This window comes from Perna viridis, chromosome 6 (genome assembly GCF_037379345.1).
Source record: "Perna viridis isolate PV_CMFRI_1.1 ecotype Kerala chromosome 6, ASM3737934v1, whole genome shotgun sequence".
Lineage (NCBI taxonomy): Eukaryota > Metazoa > Mollusca > Bivalvia > Mytilida > Mytilidae > Perna > Perna viridis.
Genome location: NC_142450.1, coordinates 32,124,575 through 32,148,394, shown reverse-complemented (window position 1 = coordinate 32,148,394; position 23,820 = coordinate 32,124,575). Strand labels below are relative to the sequence as shown.

The 23,820-nt window shown below is 32.1% G+C and overlaps 2 protein-coding genes across 5 annotated transcripts; one reads left to right on the top strand and one right to left on the bottom strand.

Annotated features, from left to right (window-relative positions):
- The first annotated feature begins 460 nt into the window (after positions 1-460).
- On the top strand, positions 461-14,124 carry LOC148614576 (uncharacterized). Of its 4 annotated transcripts, XM_088588755.1 has the most exons (3): positions 470-580; positions 1,461-1,510; positions 6,779-14,124. In XM_088588755.1, exon 3 carries the CDS (start codon positions 6,792-6,794, stop codon positions 8,235-8,237), a length of 1,446 nt encoding a protein of 481 aa, XP_088444881.1. In that variant the 5' UTR covers positions 470-580; positions 1,461-1,510; positions 6,779-6,791; the 3' UTR covers positions 8,238-14,124. The 4 variants fall into 4 exon arrangements, with proteins under 4 accessions (XP_088444880.1, XP_088444878.1, XP_088444881.1 ...); XM_088588754.1 differs by lacking the exon at positions 1,461-1,510 and having other exon boundaries at positions 461-580; XM_088588752.1 differs by lacking the exon at positions 1,461-1,510 and having other exon boundaries at positions 468-575.
- A 1,433-nt stretch (positions 14,125-15,557) lies between these two features.
- On the bottom strand, positions 15,558-23,715 carry LOC148614575 (RWD domain-containing protein 1-like). The gene is made up of 7 exons (XM_088588756.1): positions 23,495-23,715; positions 20,673-20,747; positions 18,124-18,251; positions 17,487-17,630; positions 17,163-17,289; positions 16,587-16,649; positions 15,558-15,955 (listed from the first exon to the last, which is right to left on the bottom strand). The coding sequence occupies exons 1-7, from the start codon at positions 23,565-23,567 to the stop codon at positions 15,858-15,860; spliced, it is 708 nt and encodes a 235-aa protein (XP_088444882.1). The 5' UTR covers positions 23,568-23,715; the 3' UTR covers positions 15,558-15,857.
- Positions 23,716-23,820: the final 105 nt, after the last annotated feature.

Below are 23,820 nucleotides of genomic sequence, written 5' to 3'. Positions count from 1 at the left end.
AAATAAAAAAAAAATAGCGATAAGTCGGGTGCAGGACGTTTCGTAACCTGGTCGTTTCGTAACTCAGTTGAGACGTTTCGTATCTAGGTAAATTTCAAAGTGGGATGTTTCGTACCTGGGTTATATCACACAGAGACGTTTAATACCTATGGTTTAACATACAGAATTCAAATTATCTCTTACCTTTTAGATTCATCTAAATGATTTGAAAAATATGACCGTAGCCAGTGCAGTTTGAAAACTTTTAAAGGTTAGCTGATGTATTAAATGGTTCAATATATCTAATAAACATGACCATGTCTTCACAATCTTGCCTTATGTCGGGAAGAGTTTGCCCAGGTACGAAACATCTCACTATGAAATTTAACCCAGGTACGAAACATTCCACTTTGAAATTTACCCAGGTAAGAAACGTCTCAATTGAGGTACGAATCGACCTGGTATGAAACGACCAGGTTACGAAACGTCTAGCATTCGAAAAGTCGACCTTGTATAATCTTCATATACGTATATGTATTGGGATTGCCAAGTACAGGATATCCCTCTCCCGGGATTTTGACGTCTATGTTGACGCAGTTCGGTATTTTATTATTTCGATATTTATGAATTACACATTCAGACACTATCATGCTATATCAAATTGAGCAAACAAAAATATATTTTTCGGAAAATTGTAACCAGAAATGTTTAGGCTTTTATGCTTTTTGTCTACTGGTTCATGTTCAACTTTCGGGTTTAGTTCCAGTCACATTCACATCTGCTGAAATCTATTTTCCGACCATGTACCTTGCTACAAATTGATTTAGATTAGCCACCGACTCCATAGTCACACGACTATTCATTACCGTTTAAAAATGTATTAGTCACGTTTTATAGCCAACTAACTCGGTAATCAGCTGGAGTGGATGGTCAAAATGAAAACAGAGAGTATTCACTATCACTTTAATAATATACTGAGACATATAGTAGGTATTTCGAGTTTTCCCACAGAAACCTTTTTTTCGCCAATTTCGGACCAAAAAAACATATTTCATGTTAATTCCATGAATTCCAGATATAAAGACCCCTCCCCTTGGCCAAAAAAAAAACAAAACAAAAAACAAAACAAAAACAATCAAAATAGCATGTTTAAAAGGTGTACTTATACCTATCTGTCATGTGTGTACATGTATAGGATTTATCATAATATATAGCTGACTTTCATATTCACTTCCGTTCTGGTGGAAAAGTTCTTCAATTGTAATGATGTCAACTGGGGTCATATAGCGTAAGATTGGATGACAATTTGCAATAGGAACTAAGGGAAAAGTAACTTGATTCGATTTTGGCCAGGAAATTTTAAAGGGTACAAGTTTGCAAATGTGTATAATGAAAACACTAGTTTAATATTCGTAGACATTTTCCACATAACTATTACTGTTCTTGCAACTTCTGAATCCAATATTCTTTCTTTTATCTAGTATAAAACTGTAAACCTGTTTTTACCAGATCTGACATAAATAGCGAGTGTGAAAGTAGTCTATTAATTTTGTAATGTATTTCAATATACAATGTACATTAGGCCCCCCCAAAAAATATGTTAGTTTCCTGTTTCCCAACCGACCTGGATTTTTTTTCGAAATTTCTGGAAAAAAATTGTTTCCATACCCAAAATTTCGGATTTTTTATTATTTCCGGTTCTGCATGCACGCCTCTCAGAATTCTTGGACATTTTTCTTCAATTCAAACATCGGTTGACAAGCGTATAACATTGCATAAAATTATTCTTTTTTCCCCGACTTAGCAAGATTCTTGCATTTTATGAGAGGGCAGGCTGCGGCGAAAGTCAGATTCCGTTTTGGAGCTTGGGGGAGTAAGTTCTGACTGTCTGTAAATGCGGAACGGCTATCTCCGCTTCATTCAGTAACGGACAGAAATTTTTAGATATTTTTTTAGCAATATCATAAACCAAAGCAAAAAACCAAGCTAAAACAGAGTGAAGTATATCGGCAGTTAAAGACTTAGGTGACAGCCAGGAAAATCACTGGAAGTATATCCAACATAACAGTCGGGGAAGTAGTTGCACTTTTCAATATAAGAAAAAAAAGGTGCAGTATTGAAAACAAACTTACTGCCCAACCTCTTTAAGGGCAAGATATATGACAGCATATAAATGTTGTCTCCCCAGTATTTTATCCTCCTTTTTCCTTATATGTAAAAAAAACTATTGACATCTCCATTGGCCCTACAACTTGATATACATGTACATGTACTTCCTTTGTGCAGGGTTTTTGATGTTTACTTTGTATTTTTCACCTGGTCTACACCTCATGACAGTTAAGAAGTAGTTCCCCATCCTCAACTTCTTATTCTTGTCCCACTCAATCCTAGATCCTGCCCCTTTAACTCCTGACCTCTCTTGACATTGTGATTGAACATTTTTTTGATACATTGAGCCATACTTGGCACACTTTCTAATAAATTATTTCCCAATCATTGTGAAAGATGATTTTTTTATTTTTGCCTTCAATTCTCTCAGCTGCTCTTCATACCATCATCCGAGCATCATTTTTTACCAAATGTAGTTTCGTGATCATGTGATTGTAGTTTATAATTATCATTTTTCCATCCTCATTAACTCCCTTTACCACCTTTAGTATGAGGTCCCACATTAAAGGTATATGATTTCAGGTCTTCCGCACTTCTATTTCATGTATATTTATCCACATACTCAGTAATGGCAACTAAGGGTAGAAGCTTGATATTTTTTTGCAACTTATGAAAGTTTATAATCTCATTCTAAATATACAATTGAAATTACAACAATATTAAGTATGACTTAGATAAAGATTGTGATGTCCAACCCATTACAGTGGGGGCATGCAGTGTTCAGATCCGTCTATCCATCCAATGCTCCAAACCCTGGTTATAAACCTTACGTTTTAACTTTCTTTTCCATGAGAAAAGTGTGCATAAGTGTTTTATCACTTGGCACAACCTTTAGTATTAGAATATAGTTTATTTCAAGAAATACAATAATATGGGTCAATGCAAAACAAATAGTGCACGCATGTCATATTTAAGTGCACCAATTATTTACTGTGTCAAAAAAAAAAATCTCTACCTACCTGCCTGGATTTTTTTGCCAATAAAACAGGAAACAAATATGGTTTTTTTTGTCTTAACATAATGTACCAACTCTGACAGATGAAAAAAAAAATTTGATGATGGATATATAATACCAAATGAAATTGAAGGGTAATCAGCTGATTGGATAGTCCAAATTTCCTCTGACACTGCAGCCGTCTCTCTTTTTTAATTTTGATATTAAAATGTACAAAATGAAAGGTTGGAGCTTAGAACAATGAACCATACAAAAAGTTTGATATTTTACAGTACCCCAGAGTACAGCACTTCAAGCCCTTCTAAGGACTATCAGGTTGAAATCGTATTTATCACACTTACATGTACCTTTACTGCAACATTGCAGCAAATATTTATACATGTAGTAACATTTGCAGTTATGTTTGCTGGAAAGTTGCAGGAAAATATAATAGACCCTTTAGTGGGAAGTTGATGAGCATGCTCAATATAAAGAGGTGGGGCTTTGGTAGAACAAAGGAAATTTCCTCACAGAAGTGTCTATTGAGCATGCTCTACACATACTCATCTACTATCCAATAGTTAGCACAAAAAGGTCTATTCTGTACTTTTGATTTTTACTTGTATTTTTACAAACACAACTGTTTGTGTAATATACACCTTGTAACAAAGATGAGTAGAAGTTAATTATAAGCACACAAATGTCCATTAGTTTTTAACAGTTCTTAATAGTTACATTTGTTATATGACTCATCAGATTTATTAGTTTAAATATGAACTTCATAAATTATTTTCAAAGGTGAAAATTCATGTTCAAGACAATAGTTCCAAATTATTTTTTCAAACATATACATGTACATGTACAAAATTCTATGTTGGTAATTCCAAAGATTTAATTATTCTTATTCATAATGATAGCTACATGTACATATATTAAGTTGCGGTAATGCTTGTCCCATAACAACAAACATACATGCACATTCATCTGAGCATTCAACTACATACACAGTGTATTACATACATGATTTTCATAACTATCATGCTGATAAGTTCTTTTGTAATTCATTAAAATTGGATATTAAAAAATCCAGTTAAATAATATCATATGTTTGATTCCAAACATATTGAAATATTTAATTACTTCATTTCAGCATTTTAGTGTCCATTTTCTAAGAACCATTATTATTTGTCAAGATTGAATTTAAGGCTCCCATTTGAATTTTGTACTCAACTTCAAAAGGACCCAATATCAAAGAGAATTTAGGCATTTACCATTTTTATCCTGATAGGGGCCTTGGATCTGATGTCAGATAAGAATTTATTTTTTAGTGCAAGCACAAATGTTTTATTTATATTTCAGTAGCTTTTACTAAAAATAGAATATAGGGGTCAGACTGTAGTTTTCACATATATCTCCAAAACTGTTGGTTTAGCCAAATTCTGACATAGGGTAAACACGTTCAGCATGATGAACGTGTTTACCCTATGTGCAAGATACCCCAAGGAACATTCATGCTAAGTTTAGTTACTAATGGTCAAGTAGGGTCAGAGGAGAAGATTTTTGAAAGAAATAACATTAAAAATAGCAAACAAAATGTCAAAAAAGGGCAATACATGTAACTCTTAAATGGCTTGACCAATAAAAATGAAATTATAACCACAAAATATAGTTTTTTGCATATCTAAAAAACATTAGGTTTAGCCTAACTCTGACATGGAGTAAACACTGTTAAAGTGTTCAACATATGAGATCTATTTGTGGTAAAATTTTCTTGTAAATCTGTTGAGCCATGTTGGAGTTATTGCCCTTTTTGGATGTTTTTTGCTATTTTTAATATCATTACTTTAAAAAAATCTTCTCTTCTGAAACTACTCGACCATAGTATGAAAGGTCCTAAGGGTATTCTTCCCAGAAATGTCCTGGGGATTTTTGAATTGTCAAAAAACATGGCCATTGTTACTAAAAATAGAAAATAGGGTTTAGACCGCAGTTGTTTGCATATATCTCTGAAACCATTAGGTTTAGACAAATTCTGACTGAGTTCGGCATGATAAGATCTATTGGTGATCAGGTTTTTCTGAAAATCTGTTGAGCCATTTTAGAATTACAGGGTATTGCCCTTTGTGGAAGCCTTTTTGCCTTATTTTGATTTTATTATACCCCCTGCAAGCAAAGTTCTGGTGTATATAGGAGTCACTCTGTATGTCCGTCAGTCAATTTGACAGTCTGTCCACATTTCTTTTATGCACAACTCCGCCTTTTTGCCTTATTTTGATTTTATTATACCCCCTGCAAGCAAAGTTCTGGTGTATATAGGAGTCACTCTATGTCCGTCAGTCAATTTGACAGTCTGTCCACATTTCTTTTATGCACAACTCCTCCCCAACTGCTCACAGTATTTTGATGAAATTTTATAGGAAGGTTGGGCACCATATATGTAGTTGTGCATGATCAAATATAGTTTATGCCGCAGGGCTGCTGAGGAAGATAATTCATTTTAAGGGTTTTACATGTTCAAACCTCGAAAGCACAACTCCTCCTAAACTGTTCAAAGGAATATAATGAATTTTTTTGGAAGGTTTGGCATCATATGTACGTTTGTACAGTTCAATGGATATTGTTCCTTTTGGAAGACAATTGAACTTATGGGTTATAAATATAGTATCATTTGAAGCAGGGGTATACTCTTGACGAGCTTGCTCTCAGTATTTCTAGTTACTTTCAGAAATTCTCCTTTGAAACTATTGGATAGAATTCAATGAAAGTTGATATGATTGTTCCTAAGTATGACCGTCAGGAATTTTTTTCCAAAAAAAATAAGGTTGCTTTTACAAAAAAAAATAGAATATGGCTCATTAAGACAGGTGAGCAATTTAGGCTCTTTAGAGCCTCTAGTTAGATCTGTTTCTCACAAGTTAATTTCCTACAATGTTGCTTCAAATTTCTTGCAACAGTTTTGTCATTGTAAAATTGCAGGAACTGTTTGCAGCTACATGTAGCTGCAATAACCAGCATTCTGGCATTTCTAATTTTCTTGCAAACAAATTGTTCGCATAATGTTGCTGCATTGTGGCAACGTTTTTTTCTGTAAGCAGAAACAAACTAAGTAGGTGTGACATGCATGAGTTCAACCTGAAAGTCATACAAAGCATTTGAAGTGAAATACTGCGTGGCACAGCTAAATCTTCAATGTTTTGTATAGCACACATTTCTGACCCAACCCAACATATTAATATCTAAGTAAAAAGGAGGAGGATTGCTGGGTCAGAGGAAATTTTGACTACTTATTGGGGTCATCTGCAATGTGCATAGATCAGCTTGGGGATAATTGACAATTTGAAGAAAAGGACCCCAACTGGCTCTGTCTGAACCTATCTGCATTTTCTATGAAAGTTTATTCATTCTGACAACAAGTCATTAGTTTTAAAATTATATACTGAACCACAACTTGTCACAATTCTATTTATATTGTAAGAGACATATATGTCTATTTGTGCATTTCATAAAACCAAATTTCTAGTTCAGAAGCTTTACTTGCCCCGGGTTATAAGAAGTAGGAATTCTACGAACCTGTTACTATTTACATTTTTATATTTTTCATGATATTATTATTATTATTATAATACAACATTTGTATAGCTTATTATTTAATATAAACAATTACCCTAAGAGCTTGATGTGTATTTTATTTTTCAGAACTAAAGTCATAATGGTAAGATACTCAGATGGAAGTCGCCATAGAAACCTCATTTCAAAAATCAATTCTGCAAGACAGGAAGGGCTTTATTGTGATATAACCCTAATTTCAGGGTCAACTGAGCTGAAGGCACATAAACTTGTTTTATCATCAGTTTCTGACTATTTTACAAGTTTGTTTAAGTACTCTGTTGACAGTTGCCAAGTTTGCAATGTAGACCCAAATGTAGTGACAAGTGAATGTTTGGAATCCATCATTGATTATGCTTACACTGGAGATGTTGATATTACTGAGGAGAATGTTCAGGATCTCCTTGTAGCTTCCAATTTTCTGCAGGTACTTTTCATCACCCAGAAATGTGATGAATATATCTCTGAGCATTTAACATCAGAAAATGTTGTGTGTCTTTTGTCTTTCTCAATTCAACAAAATCTGCCAAAACTGTTTTCAAGCATCTGCCACTATGTTTCAGAAAATTTTTTGAGCTTCACATTGCGTGATACTGTCCTAATGAGTATACCTTTTGAGGATCTGTTATACTTACTTAAGAGTGATAAATTAACTGTAATGGAATGTGGCATCCCTGCTGAAAAACCAGAACTACACATTTTGAATTTGATTCGGTTATATTCAGAAGCATGTGGGTTGGGAGTCGATAAAATTAAAGCTTTACTGGAGGTCATCAATTTTTCTGACATCACTCAAATAGATGCCTATGATATTTGTGATACTTGGAAGAAAAAACTTAGCAGAACTGAAGAAATTTGTGCTGTTGAGCAGTTCCTAGTTCGAAATTATCTAGGAGATGAAAATGCTAAAGGAGAGCCCATCTTGTTTAATCCAATAATTAGGAAGTTTTCATCAAAGTGCAAACGTTTGTTCTCCAATAATTCAGTCAGGAAGAGTTACAGTTACTTCGACAATTTGTCACTGAGGGACAGAATTAGAAAGATTAGAATTTGGTTTGGTCACACCCCATCCCAACTTGCTGGAATTTCCATTTTCTACTTGAGTGGAGAAGACAAAACTTATGGCAGTCGTAAGAATGTTCCAGTCATTACAAGTGATCAAGATTTCTTCTTGAGAGAAAATGAAGTAATTGTTGAGATTCACTTCTGTAAGACATCCCAGCGGGTAAGGAGCTTGAAATTCATTTCTAATTTTGGAACACAATATGGTCCTTATGGTGATGAAGTAGGGAATGTCAGAAAGGTAAAAGCTCCATCACCCAATGGCTATCTCCATGGAATCAGAATGGAAAACAAATCCAAGGTGTTCGAGAACTCATCTTTAGTAAGTCTGAATGCTCTTTATTTTGACTGGATTGTTTTTGTCGAGCCTAGTAAAATTAGTACAAATGTGGAAGATGAAGAAATCAATATTCAGACCACAAACTGCTGGTCAACTGTTTATGAACATGCACCAGACATTTATGACAGTGAGAGGGACCCTAGATAAGACATGAATAAAGTACATTGTATGTATACAATACATGCACATATACTGACAGGCAGTACTGCCTATTGGTAGATATTTTGGATCCTGTGTGTAACAAAAAGAAAGCTTTATAGAACATCACAATAGTGAAGTTATGTATAAAGTCAAATTTCAATGAATCTCCAGGTTATTATTGTTTTTATCCTACTGTTATTTATAAAAGTCCAATGGCAATACATTTTGTTGGTGAATTTCTGTATTATCTTCACAGGCTTATGGTTAGAAGATTTGATATCAAACTAAATAATTTCGCATTTTAATTTTATTGCCAGTGTTATATGAAAAATAAGTGCAATGATGCTTGTTATATACAGTTCAGTGATATTGTTTACCTTGAATCACCTCCAAAATAAAACTGTTTCTCTTAATACATATGAGGGTTCCAAATTTATGGTTAATGGTTTAAAATCATCCTCAGTAAGATTGGATTATTTCCAAATTGGAAGTAAAAATGCTTGATATGGTGTTAGTGTTCAACATTGTATTGTTTGACTGTTTATAATCTGATTTTTTAATTGTTTTTTTATCGATCAATACACCAAAAAAATAGGTCTTGTACATTAATTTCATTATTACCAATTTCCAGATTTAAAAAAATCCAGATGAAGAGAATTGAGTAGTTATGGAAAAAAAGTTAAAAAAAATCAATGTAGATGCCTTTAGATTCACAACTAAACATTATACTTGTAGTTAGTGATTTTGTTTTCAAGTGCAATATAGTAATATTTTCATACCATAGGCTTACATGTTAGTTGTTATACTGGTATAGATATGTTTGTTTCATTGTCTATCTTTGTAAGTATTAATCATGTTTTTTTTTTCTTCAATCCCCACAGAATTATGTTTACATATGTAAACATCATACATTTAATATTGTCATTATTGTATGATAGAGTTTATATTTATTTTGTCTGTATGTTAGATTTCGTACATGTATTATTTTGTTTTGATGTTACTGTGGTAACATATAAAAAAAAATCACTAACTTAAATGGAGCATGTTAATTGAACATACAATCTATATATTGTGTACCAATGAACACTTATCAATCATGTACCAGTATTTAAATGTTATATACATTTACTGTACATTGTATTATTCTGAAAAGATGTCACAACATAACTATATATAACAGTTATATACCACACTCTGAGTGAACATTCTCTTCCATCCAGGTGTGAGTTACTGACAAAATCAACCAAAGAGAGTAAAAGTTCAATGAGTACTGAAAACGTATTAATTTTTTTTATCTTAGTGGTGGAAAGAAAAGCGAGAAATAGTATCCTCAAAATTGATTTGTATATAACACTAATCATATTTTGAAACTGTGAAAATTGATGCCCTGGAATATGTTCAATATATAAAAATTCCCAACGATGTTAGAACTGTCAAATTTGCGATGCAAATTTTTGGATGTTCCCTTTGCGGGACTCGAACTCGTACCGCTGTGACATCTATGGCAACACCGCCTGCACAAAGTCCAGCGCCCTAGACCACTCGGCCAGCTAGGCTATATAAAAATTATATATATATATAGACACACTGTACATGTTTGTATATATTTACATTATACATTGCAGGTATATCAGTGATATTGATCATAATGTCATGAGTAAATTAACCTGACTGATTTACAATACTTTAATTTTTATTTACTCTTTGTTTAAATTTCAAGATTTCGGAAAAAACAGTTCAGAGGAACAAATCGTGTATACATTCATAACTAAAAAACAACGGATATGGTAGAATGCAAAAAATGCGCCAGCGTACATGAACATGTATAACCTAAATACAAAATAATAGATATTGTTTGAGATCACCAAAAGATTTTCAACAAGTTTAATAACACCTTTAAGATCTGAAAGGCCCTGATAACTAAAGTAATAAAATTCACAGTATCAGAACAATGAAATTTCTTCAAAATAAAACTAACAAATAAAAGTCTATTAAGTATGGTTGTGCATAAAAACCAGGCAGGTGGTGATTAATCATATCTTAAGATAATCAATGAAACTGTATATATATATGTTTGTTAGATCCTATAATCATGTCTTTGGATCTGCTACTTATTGTAAAATATTTTGACTGGTTATAGTGTAAAACTTCTGGTGGGAAGTTTTCCTGTACTTTCTCTATAGTGGAACATAACCAAAATCTAACTTAATATCTTCAGTGGGCAACTTTCATTTGCACTTTTATTTTTGAATACAGTTTCTATGAGGCCTGCTGAAGGATTTTCAATAAAAAAATATTTGGGTTTTCCTATGTATCTTAAAATATTTTTTGACTGGTGTGTAAAAATTCTAGCAGGAAATTTTCTCGTAGTTTTTTGGTAGTAGAACATAACCAAATTTTAAGTTTTTATATCTCCAGTGGATTACTTGTATTAGCACTTAAATTTCCTAATACAAGTAATAGGGAGCCTACTGAAGGATTTGCAATAAAAAGTATTTGGTATTAAGAAATGCATGAATCACCCTTTATAAGCTTCTGCCTGGTTTTAAGGCAGAGCTGTACTTAAGTAACAAGTATGTTAAGAAGCCTAAAACGATATCTATTCCAGAGATTTGTTTAAGGTAAATCATACCTATTACACACAGCATTCTTCTCTGTCATCTTGTAAAATCATACAGGCATATAATATTATTTGGAATGATGTAAAAATAATACATTTAAATTATTTCAAATGATTTTTGACATAAAAATTAGAATGGTAAAATTAAATACATATTTAAAGTAAAAAAAGCCTCTTTCAAGGAGAGATACTCAGCAGAGAAAATCTTTCAAAGGGGAGATAATTGTTGGGAAATTGTTCTATTGAAATGTATAGGGAATTATAGTTTTTTTTTTAATTCCAAGAAAAAGAGTGGTGATTTTCATTTTGAAATATAAAAGAATGTCAGTTTAGTGTTCTTTATATAAAGTTGTAAGAAATTTTATATACCAGTTTTTTAGAAGTTTGCGAAATATTGAAACCATTTAAAATATAGTAAAATATTGTCTTTAGTATGGCTCAGTAATCTCAAAATCAAATTTGGTGACCTTTATTTTTTTTACATTAAAATTCTAAATTATGTTCATTCAAGGTCATCTTTGAGAAAAATTAGGAAATTTTATCTACTAGAAATATTAGGTATGATCTACCTTAATTTTTTTTATCACAGGTCACAGGCAGTGACCTCGGTCAGACCTGGGTGTAATATAATTTGTTTACTCTGAGTTTAGTGTACATTCTATATCAAGATTTATTCAATATTATGTGCATACATTATATAATCCAAAAAATATTGTTTATAGTGCAGATATGACTTTTAATAGAATCTAGAACTTTATGTACAATGTATGTTATCTGCATCTACATTTCCAAGTAGTGTTCTACTTCAGTTTATAAATGTCTTACTCAGAATTTGTGGAAATATTTCATTGAATATTTAATTGAAAGTTGCACTGAGCTTAGTTGTTTTGAGTTTGAGTATATATATGTGTACATGTAAATTGTGCATGTATTTTGTGAAGAATGAGAAAATGTTGTGGTTTAACCATTGACATCAATTTAGAAGGGGGGGTTCAAATTTAACTCAGGAGTGAAAAGTTCTGCACTTTTTAAAATTTCTGATCAATGGTCCACTTCAAGCAAACCAAAAGTACCCAAAAGAAAAGTCCCCATAAAAAGTGTCAATTATAAGGGCTAAAAGTTTGGGACAAATGTAAATAAAATTTAAATGGTCAAGGTCAGAAGTTGTGTGTCCTTGACCTTAGACCACCACTTATTTGAACCCATTAGTTACGCAAAGGTATATTGATTGATTAAGTATGGTTTGTATATGCATTTTAGGACAAGAATGATTAATACCCCTCAAACAGCCTCCATTTTGCACTAGTATGACACACTGAGCAAGGTCTTTATTGTGCCAGTTCACAGAAGTCCACAGGAAGGCATATCAGATACATTATTCTGACTCCAAGCCAAACAGTTGTCACACCTTAAGTACTGCATACTTGGGAGAAAAGTAGTAACTACCCATTTTAAAGTCTTTGATGTGACTCAGCCAGGGATTCAAGGCAGTAGTCTGTGCTGCCGAGACCACCAAGAAAGATCAAAAAGGTATATGAAACGTCACATTACATATACATTTTTTGAAATACAGATGTATTATATTTTTTAGGTAAATGAAACTCAAGCAAGACTTAGAAATGAAAATGTAATTTTCTGAACTAAGTGCAATTTATATATGTTGCATTTTTAGCTCACCTGGCCAAAGGCCATGTGAGCTATTGCCATCACTTGGCGTCCATCGTCCGTCGTCATCGTCCTTAACAATTATACAAAACTCTTCTCTGAAACTACTTGACTAATTAGAACCAAACTTGGTAGGAATGTTCCTTGGGGTATCCTGCACACAACTGATGTGGGAATTTTTTGATTTGTCAAAAAACATGGCTGCTATTACTAAAAATAGAACATAGAGGTCAGACAGTAGTTTTTCATATACATCCCCTGAATTGTTAGGTTTAGCTGAAATTTGACAGGAATAAAAGTGTTCAGCATAATGAGATCTATCTCTGGTCAAGTTTTGGTTTTAATCTGTTGAGCCATGTTGGAGTTATTGCCCTTTTTCAATGATTTTTGCTATTCTTAATGTTATTTCTTTCAAAAATCTTCTCCTCTGACACTACTTGACCAATTGAAACCAAACTTGGTATGAATGTTCTCTGGGGTATACTGCATAGAACTGATATGGGGATTTTTGATTCGTCGAAAAACATGGCCACTGTTACTAAAAATAGAACATAGGGGTCAGACAGTAGTTTTTCACATATATCTCCAAAACCGTTAGTTTTATCCAAATTCTTTTAATAGCTGAAATGATCCATATTATTAGGACTACAAAAGTCTTCAGACTCCTTGTAAGAGTTTTTGAACTTGAAAGGGGGAAAAATGACTTTTTTTTAAATAGTTTTCAGTCAATATCTTGAAAACTATGATAGATTAAAAGAAACTTTCAATTGTTGAAAAGATCTTGTTATAAGTCCTACCAAAGACTTCTTGAGTCAAAATTGTTGGATAACTTCTTGTTTAATTTATTGCATTTGAAAGGCAAAATTCAACAATGTGAGCGATTCAGGCTCCTGAGAGCCCCTTGTTAGACAAGAACTAGTTGTTGTTTTGTTTTTTATTTACAGGGTAATATATTTGAAAGCCAATTGTTGAGTTAATAATAGTTGATTATTGTTGAAAATAAAATTGATAGTGTTATCTGGCTGTAAGATGTCCTATCACCGTGAGAAAAGACTGAAATTAATAGTACATCAAAGATAATTGTCTATGAATCAGCTGTTATGACATTGTCATTTATCTTTTCACTTAAATGGAACAAGACTTCAAGACAATCACATATTTGGTCATCAGAAAGGTGTAGGGCTAAAGAATATCAACTTTTTTGTAATAACCTAAAAAAATTGTTCAAATGTAAGGTATATAATATTTAGAAAATAAATTATTTGTGGCATTAGTCCATAGTAATGACTTTATAATGGTATCACAATTATATTTCAATTAACAAAAACTGATGAGAATTGTCAATTTTGTTATATTTTCTGACATATTTACATCTTGAAAACTGTATCCATGACCATGAAACATTATATTTTAATCTCTGATAAACTATGTAATAATGAATTTATTCACTACATATGATGTTGTTTGTTGGGTGTGGACAGAAATATGACCTAAAATGGCAAATGTTGCAATTATTTTGTCCTTTGCAAGAATTTTCTTCGCATAATGTTATCTTCTTTGTTATTGTTTCAAGTATCTGAATTCACAATTAAAGCTTTCAACTCTCTATTATGAATTTTGATCATATTTTAGGCCAATAAGAGCCTTAATGCCCCTTCTCCTTTGCCAATTTACCCATTTACACTCACAATGTAATGTTATGTATTTGTACATTGTAGATGAATAGACTTCAATAAAAAAAATATGTGATAAATAGAGATGTGATAAAAGTGATCATAAGTAATTTTACACAATATTATATTTGCACTGAAACAGAACATACTAAAGAATTTTATATGAATGTAGAAGTATACTTAACCTTTGTTGAAAATCTGCTCCTTCCACATATCATAAGATGAGAGAAAATTTGTAACTATTTATCCATACGTGTATGGGTCTTCATTGAAGGAAGTTCCTTTTCATTTTTCATGGTTTTCCACGTTTTTGTATTCAATTTTGAGTTAACACAGGAAACAATAATGCTTCTATCTGTATAAGTTTCTTTATGTATATAGTACATGTATTACTTTATACATGAAAAAACTTCATGTGAACTTTCAAGTTGTCACTGCAATTAACTTGGAGCAGAATTTGAATTATCTCCCCTTGCAAGCATCTAACAATAATCATACCTGTTAAACTTCTGGATCCTCTTTGCACGAGATCTCCTGCAATTGAATCAAAATTGCAGGAGATTTAGTATGACAGCATTTTCAACAAATATTTTGTATATATCACGTGTATATACAAGTCAGTATTTTTATCTGTATGAATTAGTGTTCTATATTTTGTGGGAGTGTTGGAATTAGCATATTCAAAATCTGAATGTTTATTTTCCTTTCAAGTAAGCATTCTTTTGCTAAAAAAAGGACAAAGAATTTAATTAAATGGCCAACCTTGACCTTGACTAATTATCCATTCCAAATTGTGAACTGTACAGGAATCCTTGTTGATCATGAAAAGTCTAGAGAGCATCCGAGCTTTAATCAGCTGTTCAAAGCATTAAATTAACCAAGCACATACTAGAACAATGGTAAATGTGTAAAAATAAAAAAAAACAACAAAAATTGGTGCTTTTTAAAAATAAAAAAAAACAATTGCAGGAGGTCTTGCACTAGACATCCCTAAAACAGAAGTTTTGTGTCTCCTGGTCTGAGACTAAGTAGTTGCAGGAGAAAGGTCCCTTTTGCAAGAGTCTCCTGCAGAAATTGGTAGGGTCACATGTATGCAATAGTTATTCTTGACATGCAAATCTTATTATGATTCCCAGCTTTTTATACAAAGTTTCATTAAATTAAAAATGAATGGGTTTAGATGATTTTCTGTAGTACATACAAGGTACATAGAGAACATGGAGATACACAAAAAAACTTCTGTCTGTGGGTGTTTGTAAAGTAATCATCCATAATTTCTCCCTTAGCATTATCTTTATTGTAAAGTACACATGTTTACACAAACAGTGGCTCATGTCAGATCAGCACAAAAATTAAGCCAAACCAAGCTTTTTCAATAAAGATTTATTATATCGTGCCCATTCTTGCTGACAAATCATGCAAAAATGTCAATAAATATCATGCACGAAATTCATGAAATTACTAAGTACACAATTATTCATCAATCAAATTAGTTCAATTTACATTTTGACTTATGGAATATTTTGACTCCTTCTGTCAATCTTCTCACTTCATGGCATTCATACAAAACTTACACACCCCAATTAAGAATAAAAGTCATAATACCAATTCAGCACTTTTTTTTTGCACATTATTGTTTAATTTCAATTACTAGCATATTAATTAACATCAATCAACTACTTCATCAAGGTCAAGGTCCTCATCTTCAATGTCAAGGTCATCAATATCTTGAAATAAAGATTCATCCACTTCCACACCAGCATCTTCTGTAGAGGAAAACATGTTATTTCTATTTAGTTGGTCAATCTTAATTAGTCTTGAAGATACACATACATGTACATGAAATCAATAGGTAGTACATGACAGAACTATACTATTTCGGGCACACTGTACAGATTTTTTATTTGCAACTCCTTTTACTTAATTTTTCATTTCATATTATTTGTAACCATACCTTTCCTAGGTTGTAAATTATTGTCAATATTACAAGCATCACTAAAATTTAATTTAAGAAAGTTTATCTAGTAATCAGAGATCCATTAGGGGCCATAACTCCTGAATTGTAATGGCAATATACAGTGCTTTCTAAATGGAATTGTTTTCTGTTCCAAATTATTGTGTTAAAAGTTGGATAAGATTTGGTCAAGTAGTTCTTTCTAAATAATATCATCTGGAAACCCAATAGAGCGATAGACAATTAGCAAGAGGATCACTATATATTACACTAAACTCTACCATGTCTTCAAAGCAAAATAAAGTAATGTTTTTGAATGACATCTCATTTGAATGTTAACAAATTAAGAATTATTGTAAAATATCTGTAAATGTAAAAATATCTTTAAATGATTATATATATAACAGTGATCAAGACAAAAGGGACAAAAGCTAAGTATTTACCTGACTGTAAAAATATCACATCAGATTCATCCATCTTAGAATCCTGGAGAAATAATTCTTTGCCTGTAATAAAAATATAAAAAAACAACAGATAACTAGAGATTATAACTTAAAATAACATTTCTTTTGATTCTTCTAAAGAACTATATGTATTAATCCTCTTTTTTGATTTATGCTAAGTTTTTATGGGTGCACTTCATAAATCTTTGCTCTCAATCCTCATGTACTGCTGATAAAATGAGACCTCATTGACATTTCTCCATTATCATGATTATCATTATTTCTTCTCATTTCCCTAAAATTTCATTGATTAATGAAGCCATATAAACTAAGAACTGTTCCAGTAAAACTGGTTAAAACATTAAGGTATGGGGATTCTCTTGCTCAAAAAGTCTCCCCCCATTAATGCACACCTCATAAGCCTATAAATGTATATTCAATTCAATTTTTATCTAGTGTACCAAGACAACCATCCACAAATAAATAAAAAAGTGCCTTCCCTCATACCTCATATACTTTAATGGAAAGCTGTAAGTAATGCCGTAAGACAATAGCCCGAAATTAGTGCATATTCACCTGTTAATCCTTTTGGTTCAGGATTCTCCTTAAGCTTTTTTGCTTTGAGTTCATCTATTTCTGCTTCAAACTTGGTTTTCCAAGCCAAAAATGATTCCACTGTCACTTTAGTTCCTTCAAATTTTTTCTGTAGAAATAATAGCAAAGTTTATATAGGTTTTCTTTTAAAGTTTTTGAAATTTGTATTCCATTCCAATTGGAGCCATGGCATATTTTTATAAACAATGGTTAATTATTTAATATACAATTACAAGTAAGAAGATTTAAACTCTTTATCATTCAAAACTAAAGGGAGACAATCTATGACGGTGTATAATAAATCACCTGAGCAGCCTCTTCTTGTTCTTTCTCTGCCCTTTCCTTTTCTTCTATTTCTTTCTGATGTCTTTCCTCAATTATCACAGCTATTTTCTCTTGCACAGCTGATACTATTGTAAATACCATGGCCATACCAATATTTTCTTCTATCTAAATATGAATTAAAACTTGAATGATGAAATAAAAAACCAAAATTAAAAATGGAAATGAATATTAAGGCAAGCTATAAACAATGCCTAGGTTCTCAGGCCTTCCCTTATCTCTTTTGAAGGTGCCATTTTTTATCACTGTATCAATAAAATCAAAACAAATCATATTTTATGACAAAGAACAACGAAGAAAGCAATGTTAAATCTTTTTGAAAGGCACTCATAAAAAAGGAATGCTTCCAATCCTCATTAGTAATAATGAAAAAAAAGGGACAGAGATCTAAGAAATAAACTGTAAATGGCCTTATTGATTTATCATCAACTACATAGTTATACCACACCATTTTCAAAATGAAATTTCTTCCAGAAATATGTTGAAAAATAGACTTTTTATTTATGTACATTAGAAAGAATCCACTTAAGTATTTTCTGCAGAATAAAATCTTAAACATTAAAGCCAAATTAAATGTTAATATCTTTCTCAAGTAATATACCTGTTCTTTAATGACAACATTTAGAGTATCAATGTGCTCTTCATCTAAATTATCGTATTCTACTATTTCAAACACTGGGCCTTCATCAGGGTAGTTTTCCACATACCTGAACTTTACTGTTACATTAGCTAAAACAAATATAACACACATTGTACATGTACATTAACAGTGCAATTTATAGCATATACTGTAAATTACAAATTAATCAGCAGCCAAAATTATTGGTTCCTGACATCTAAAGTATCTGTCATTTTTCAAATTTTATAAGACATACATGTGTACTACATGTATTTGTGATACTGCAATATGTGGCGGAACAGCTGCAGTGCCAATAATATCAATATGTACAACATGTCAATTAAGAACAAACAAGGTTCTTACACAGTAATTATACCATTGTATACAGACTCCTGTATTTAGCAAGCCTTCTAACATGCTGTGTCAATACAAATTTTATAGCTCTCCCTCTGGTAGCAACTGTTCTACTGCAGCCAAAAGGCATTGTCTGCATACATGTATTTTCACAGACTTTATAAATATATATACATAGCTTTTTAATGTTACATTGTTTTGAAATTACTGTGGTTCCTTCAGGTCTAAGTGCAGGCTTTAAAGTTTGCTTAAAATACCCTTTTTTCAATAGAATTACAATTATAGTGCATTGACTAGACAATATTTTAATACATAAATCTAATCAAAACTGTACATACATATGCTAGGCAAAGACTCATTTTTCTGTGGTTCTAAGAGTCATTTTCAAATTAACAAGTCTGGCCGAATATTACTTTATTTACATTTATTTCAATCTAAGTAACTGTCTATTTTTTTTCTTCATTTTTCCAATTCAATTACTGTCTAATAAGTGACATATTTTTCTATGTCAAAAATAAAACCATGTCTCTGTCAAAAATGTATATGACCTGCAGAAATTCTATGACTGTAAGTTTTTGTACAGTACAAGATTACATATTCTTTGCAAAGGTTTACATGTATCAAGATCACAGAAAATAATTTTGGACATGGTTACTTACATTGCACATGCATGAAAAACTTCTACTTAAAACACATTGCTTTCTACTAAAATATATGTAAAAAAACAATAAAATGTGCTATAGTAGGAAGAAAAAAACATAGGGTAGGTAGAGTAACCTGTAACAGACAAGTATTGTACTTTGGCCTAACAAAATTATACATTTAAAGCAGCTCAGCACATGCAGTTTTATGTATAATGTAACGTTTAAAAAGAGGTATCAGCTGACACCAACATATCTAAACTCTAATTAAATTTCCTTAGACCTCTAAAAATAACTGCACTAACCCATGATAGACAGAATCTTATTTCCTAAGTCCTCCAAGGATAACAGCCCTAATCCATAATAGACAGAATCTTATTTCCTAAAACCTCTAATGATAATGGCTCTCATCAATAATAGAATCTTACTTCCTAAGACCTCTAATGATAACAGCTCTCATCCATTATAGAATCTTATTTCCTAAGACCTTTAATGATAACGGCTCTCACCCATAATAGACAGAATCTTATTTCCTAAGACCTCTAATGATAAGGGCTCTCATCCATAATAGAATCTTATTTCCTAAGACCTCTAATGATAACAGCTCTCATCCATAATAATCTTATTTCCTGAGACCTCTAATGACAACGGCTCTCATCCATTATAGAATCTTATTTCCTAAGACCTTTAATGATAACAGCTCTCATCCATAATAGACAGAATCTTATTTCCTAAAACCTCTAATGATAATGGCTCTCATCCATAATAGAATCTTATTTCCTAAGACCTCTAAAGATAACAGCCCTCATCCATACTAGAATCTTATTTCCTAAGACCTCTAATGATAACGGCTCTTATCCATAATAGACAGAATCTTATTTCCTAAGACCTCTGATGATAACAGCTCTCATCCATAATAATCTTATTTCCTAAGACCTCTAATGATAATGGCTCTCATCCATTATAGAATCTTATTTCCTAAGACCTCTAATGATAACGGCTCTCATCCATAATAGACAGAATCTTATTTCCTAAAACCTCTAATGATAATGGCTCTCATCCATAATAGAATCTTATTTCCTAAGACCTCTAGTGATAATGGCTCTTATCCATAATAGACAGAATCTTATTTCCTTAGACCTCCAATGATAACAGCTCTCATCCATAATAATCTTATTTCCTAAGACCTCTAATGATAACGGCTCTCATCCATTATAGAATCTTATTTCCTAAGACCTCTAATGATAATGGCTCTCATCCATAATAGAATCTTATTTCCTAAGACCTCTAAAGATAACAGCCCTCATCCATAATAGAATCTTATTTCCTAAGACCTCTATTGATAACGGCTCTCATCCATAATAGACAGAATCTTATTTCCTAAGACCTCTAATGATAACGGCTCTCATCCATAATAGAATCTTATTTCCTAAGACCTCTAATGATAACTGGATAACTGCTTTCATCCATAATAGAATCTTATTTCCTAAGACCTCTGATGATAAATGTCCTAATCCATAATTGACAGAATCTTACCAGTCTGTTCCGTGTCTTCTAGTTCTGTAGGTTTAATATTGATGCTGAATACATGGAGTGGCTCTGTTAGTAATACTGGAAAATTAAAGAAAATTTCAAATAAGTAAACATGTTATCAAACTCAACACATACATGTATAGTGCCTGGATAGTGGTAAATTACTTCATCTCCAAGTAAAGCCATTTCTATTATTTTAACTAATGCAATTCTATCTCTCTTTTACACAGTTAACATTTTTTTGTTTCTATTGTTTTTTTTTCTATTTTTCTATACATGTACATTTGTATCTCCCTCTTTTAATTTCTAAAATACTACTGCTTATTCTTAATTCTTTACTAGAAATCATTAAGATGGAATCCATCTCTGTGGGCCCCACCATATATACTATAAAATTCAGGTGATCCACCCACATTTCAAATATCAAAAACCCACTTTGAAAGACAAAAAAGTACAGCCTCGACAAGAGTTTGTCAACGAAAAAATGGGAATTTGACCTTGAGGTCAAAGTTAAAGGTCAAAGGCCAATATACATGTTGTGCAACACATTGTCTTTAGGTGATCTACGTGTGGTAAAAATCAAAAGCCCACACATCAAAGGACAAAAAAGTTAAAGCCTGGACACAAATTTGTCACAGAAAAAAAGCAGGGATATGACCTTGAGATTAGAGTTCAAGGTTGTAGGACATTATCCATGATATGCGACAGATCATCTGAAGGTGATCTACTATCATGCCAAATATCATAAACCCACATCGAAAGACAAATAAGTTACAGCCCGGACATGAGTTTGTTAACGAAAAAAGGAATCTGACCTTTAGGTCAAAGGCCACTATCCATGGTATGCAACATGTCACCATTAGAAGATCTACCCACATGCAAAATATCAAAAGCCTACATCAAAACACAAATAAGTAACAGTCCGGACAAGAGTTTGTAATGGACGGACGGAAGGACAGAGAGAACACAATAGGGCGACACCCACTTTTCGTGGCGGGGCCCTAATAAACTATGGAACAATACAATGTACTTGCTTGTTTAATCTTTAAAAAATGTATTTCTCCCTACAAAATCCTGACTTTATTTCACAGTATGTTCTAAGTTTATTTCTCACATCTGTCTGATTTCATTTTAGGCCAAAAAAATATTATGTTTCCAGTCACCATATCAATCCTCCTTCAGAACCCCCTACCCATAAGTTTTTATTTGTGATTTTGAAAAAAAAATACTTAAAAAGCTTCCAGACTGTCTTACAAAAAAAAAAAGAAGAAAAAAAAGCCAGATATTTTTTTCCTATCCTAGATGGAAAATCAAAGCGTTAGAAATACTGGTTGCTTACGTGTATATTTAGAATCAATTTTAACACACATGTGAATGTGCTCTTTTTACATATTTAATCTTTGCAGAATTGGTTTTTATTGTATTCTGGGTTGGTTTCACACTCATTTCATTTCAAAATTTTAAAAAAATTTAAAAATCCCTACCTGCACACATACATTTGGACCCTGGACAAAAACAGTATACATGTAAGTTAAAAATTAAGGAAAGTATCATGATTGTAATTTGAAGAGGACCTGCTTCACGAATCATAAGGGTCTTCTGTCAGTATTATTGTTTTGGTTAAACCTGGTTCCAGTATAACAGGCAAATATTGCATTTTTCTTGGTCATGCTTGAATTTAAATTATCATTAAATTTATCATGTAAATGACAGATGATAAATTCATTCTGTTTATAAGTCAGCAAAGCTAGCTTTTAAGTGTATAGAAATTCATCTAAAAATTCATCATAATGATACTTGAGATAATTTCGTCAAAGCAAGACACTACATCACAATCTATTAAGCTCAAGAAAAAGTCAAAAATTGCTGGCTAGACAAAACATTTCAAAGAAATCTATGTTATTTGATTGGAATTATTCCGACATTTATAAAAAGGCTACTTCCAGTTAATGAGATAATAATAATGTGCCACACCCAGAACCTATATGTACAAAAATGTATTTGACCTTAAAATTTACAAATATTTGGAATGTCCTTTACCAGCTCCCATTGATGAAAATAACTTAATCAAACTTGCCACAAATAATAAATAGTATGAAGTTTACTTTGAAAATCAATATTTAAATATGACTAGTATTTAATTTGGACTGTATATGAGGTTTAACAGTAAATCATAATGGCAACCTTATAAAAAGAGTGTTAAGCCAGCCAAGCTCGCTGTAAATGTACAGAAATTAGGCTAAAATTTCATCATCAGATACTTGAGAGACTTTGGTCAGGCAAAACACTACATCAGGGTCCATTGAAGCTTTAGAAATATTAAAAATGCTGGCTACACTAAACGTTAAAATGACGTCTGTTATTTTTCAAAAAGGTACTTGTGGTTGGAAGGATCTTGATAAAAACCTGCAATCTACATATGTATGTTGAACCCGGGACAATTCTTCAGGTGACTTTGATTTTGAGAATATTTGGAATTCACTTTGGTACCTCCCTTTTCTTACTGATGAAAAATTCCTTAACATACTTGGAAAAATATGATAAATGACATCAAGTCTTATTTGTTGAAAAGGGAACATACTTTTGTTAGAACTTTCTATACACTTTAGGCCATTGCCTTTCAAATATTACAGGATGTATTGAATGTTGAGCTGATCAATTTACATACAGTGTTATGTTAGTAAACACCTCTTGTACTGTTTGCAATGATGTATGACCAAGACAGCTACACTTCTGTTAATTAAGCTTCACAATTACATCAGAATAAGGTGTACGCCAGAAAGAAGAAAGGAGTATGTACAATGTACATGTATATGACACATTACCCTCTATCTCCTCCGGATATATGGATTCAAGAGCCTCTATCTCGTTAGATTGTTCTTCTTTATGGTCTGTCATGTTTATTTAATGTGTCTCTATATAGTCTACTTAGTAATCATTTTGTACAACTCTTATAAAGCTTTGTTTGTGATATTTTAAGTAATTTATAAGGTATTGTTAACAGGTGTTTGGTCTTCCCACATGTGAGATCAATGTAAAAAAAGATTTTCAAGTTAGTTTATTTCTGGGTTTGCCTTCAAACGGTTGCAAGACACTGACGGTGTAAAATGTAACAACTATAGTCATTGAAGAAAAAGTTTGGTTTTGTCCA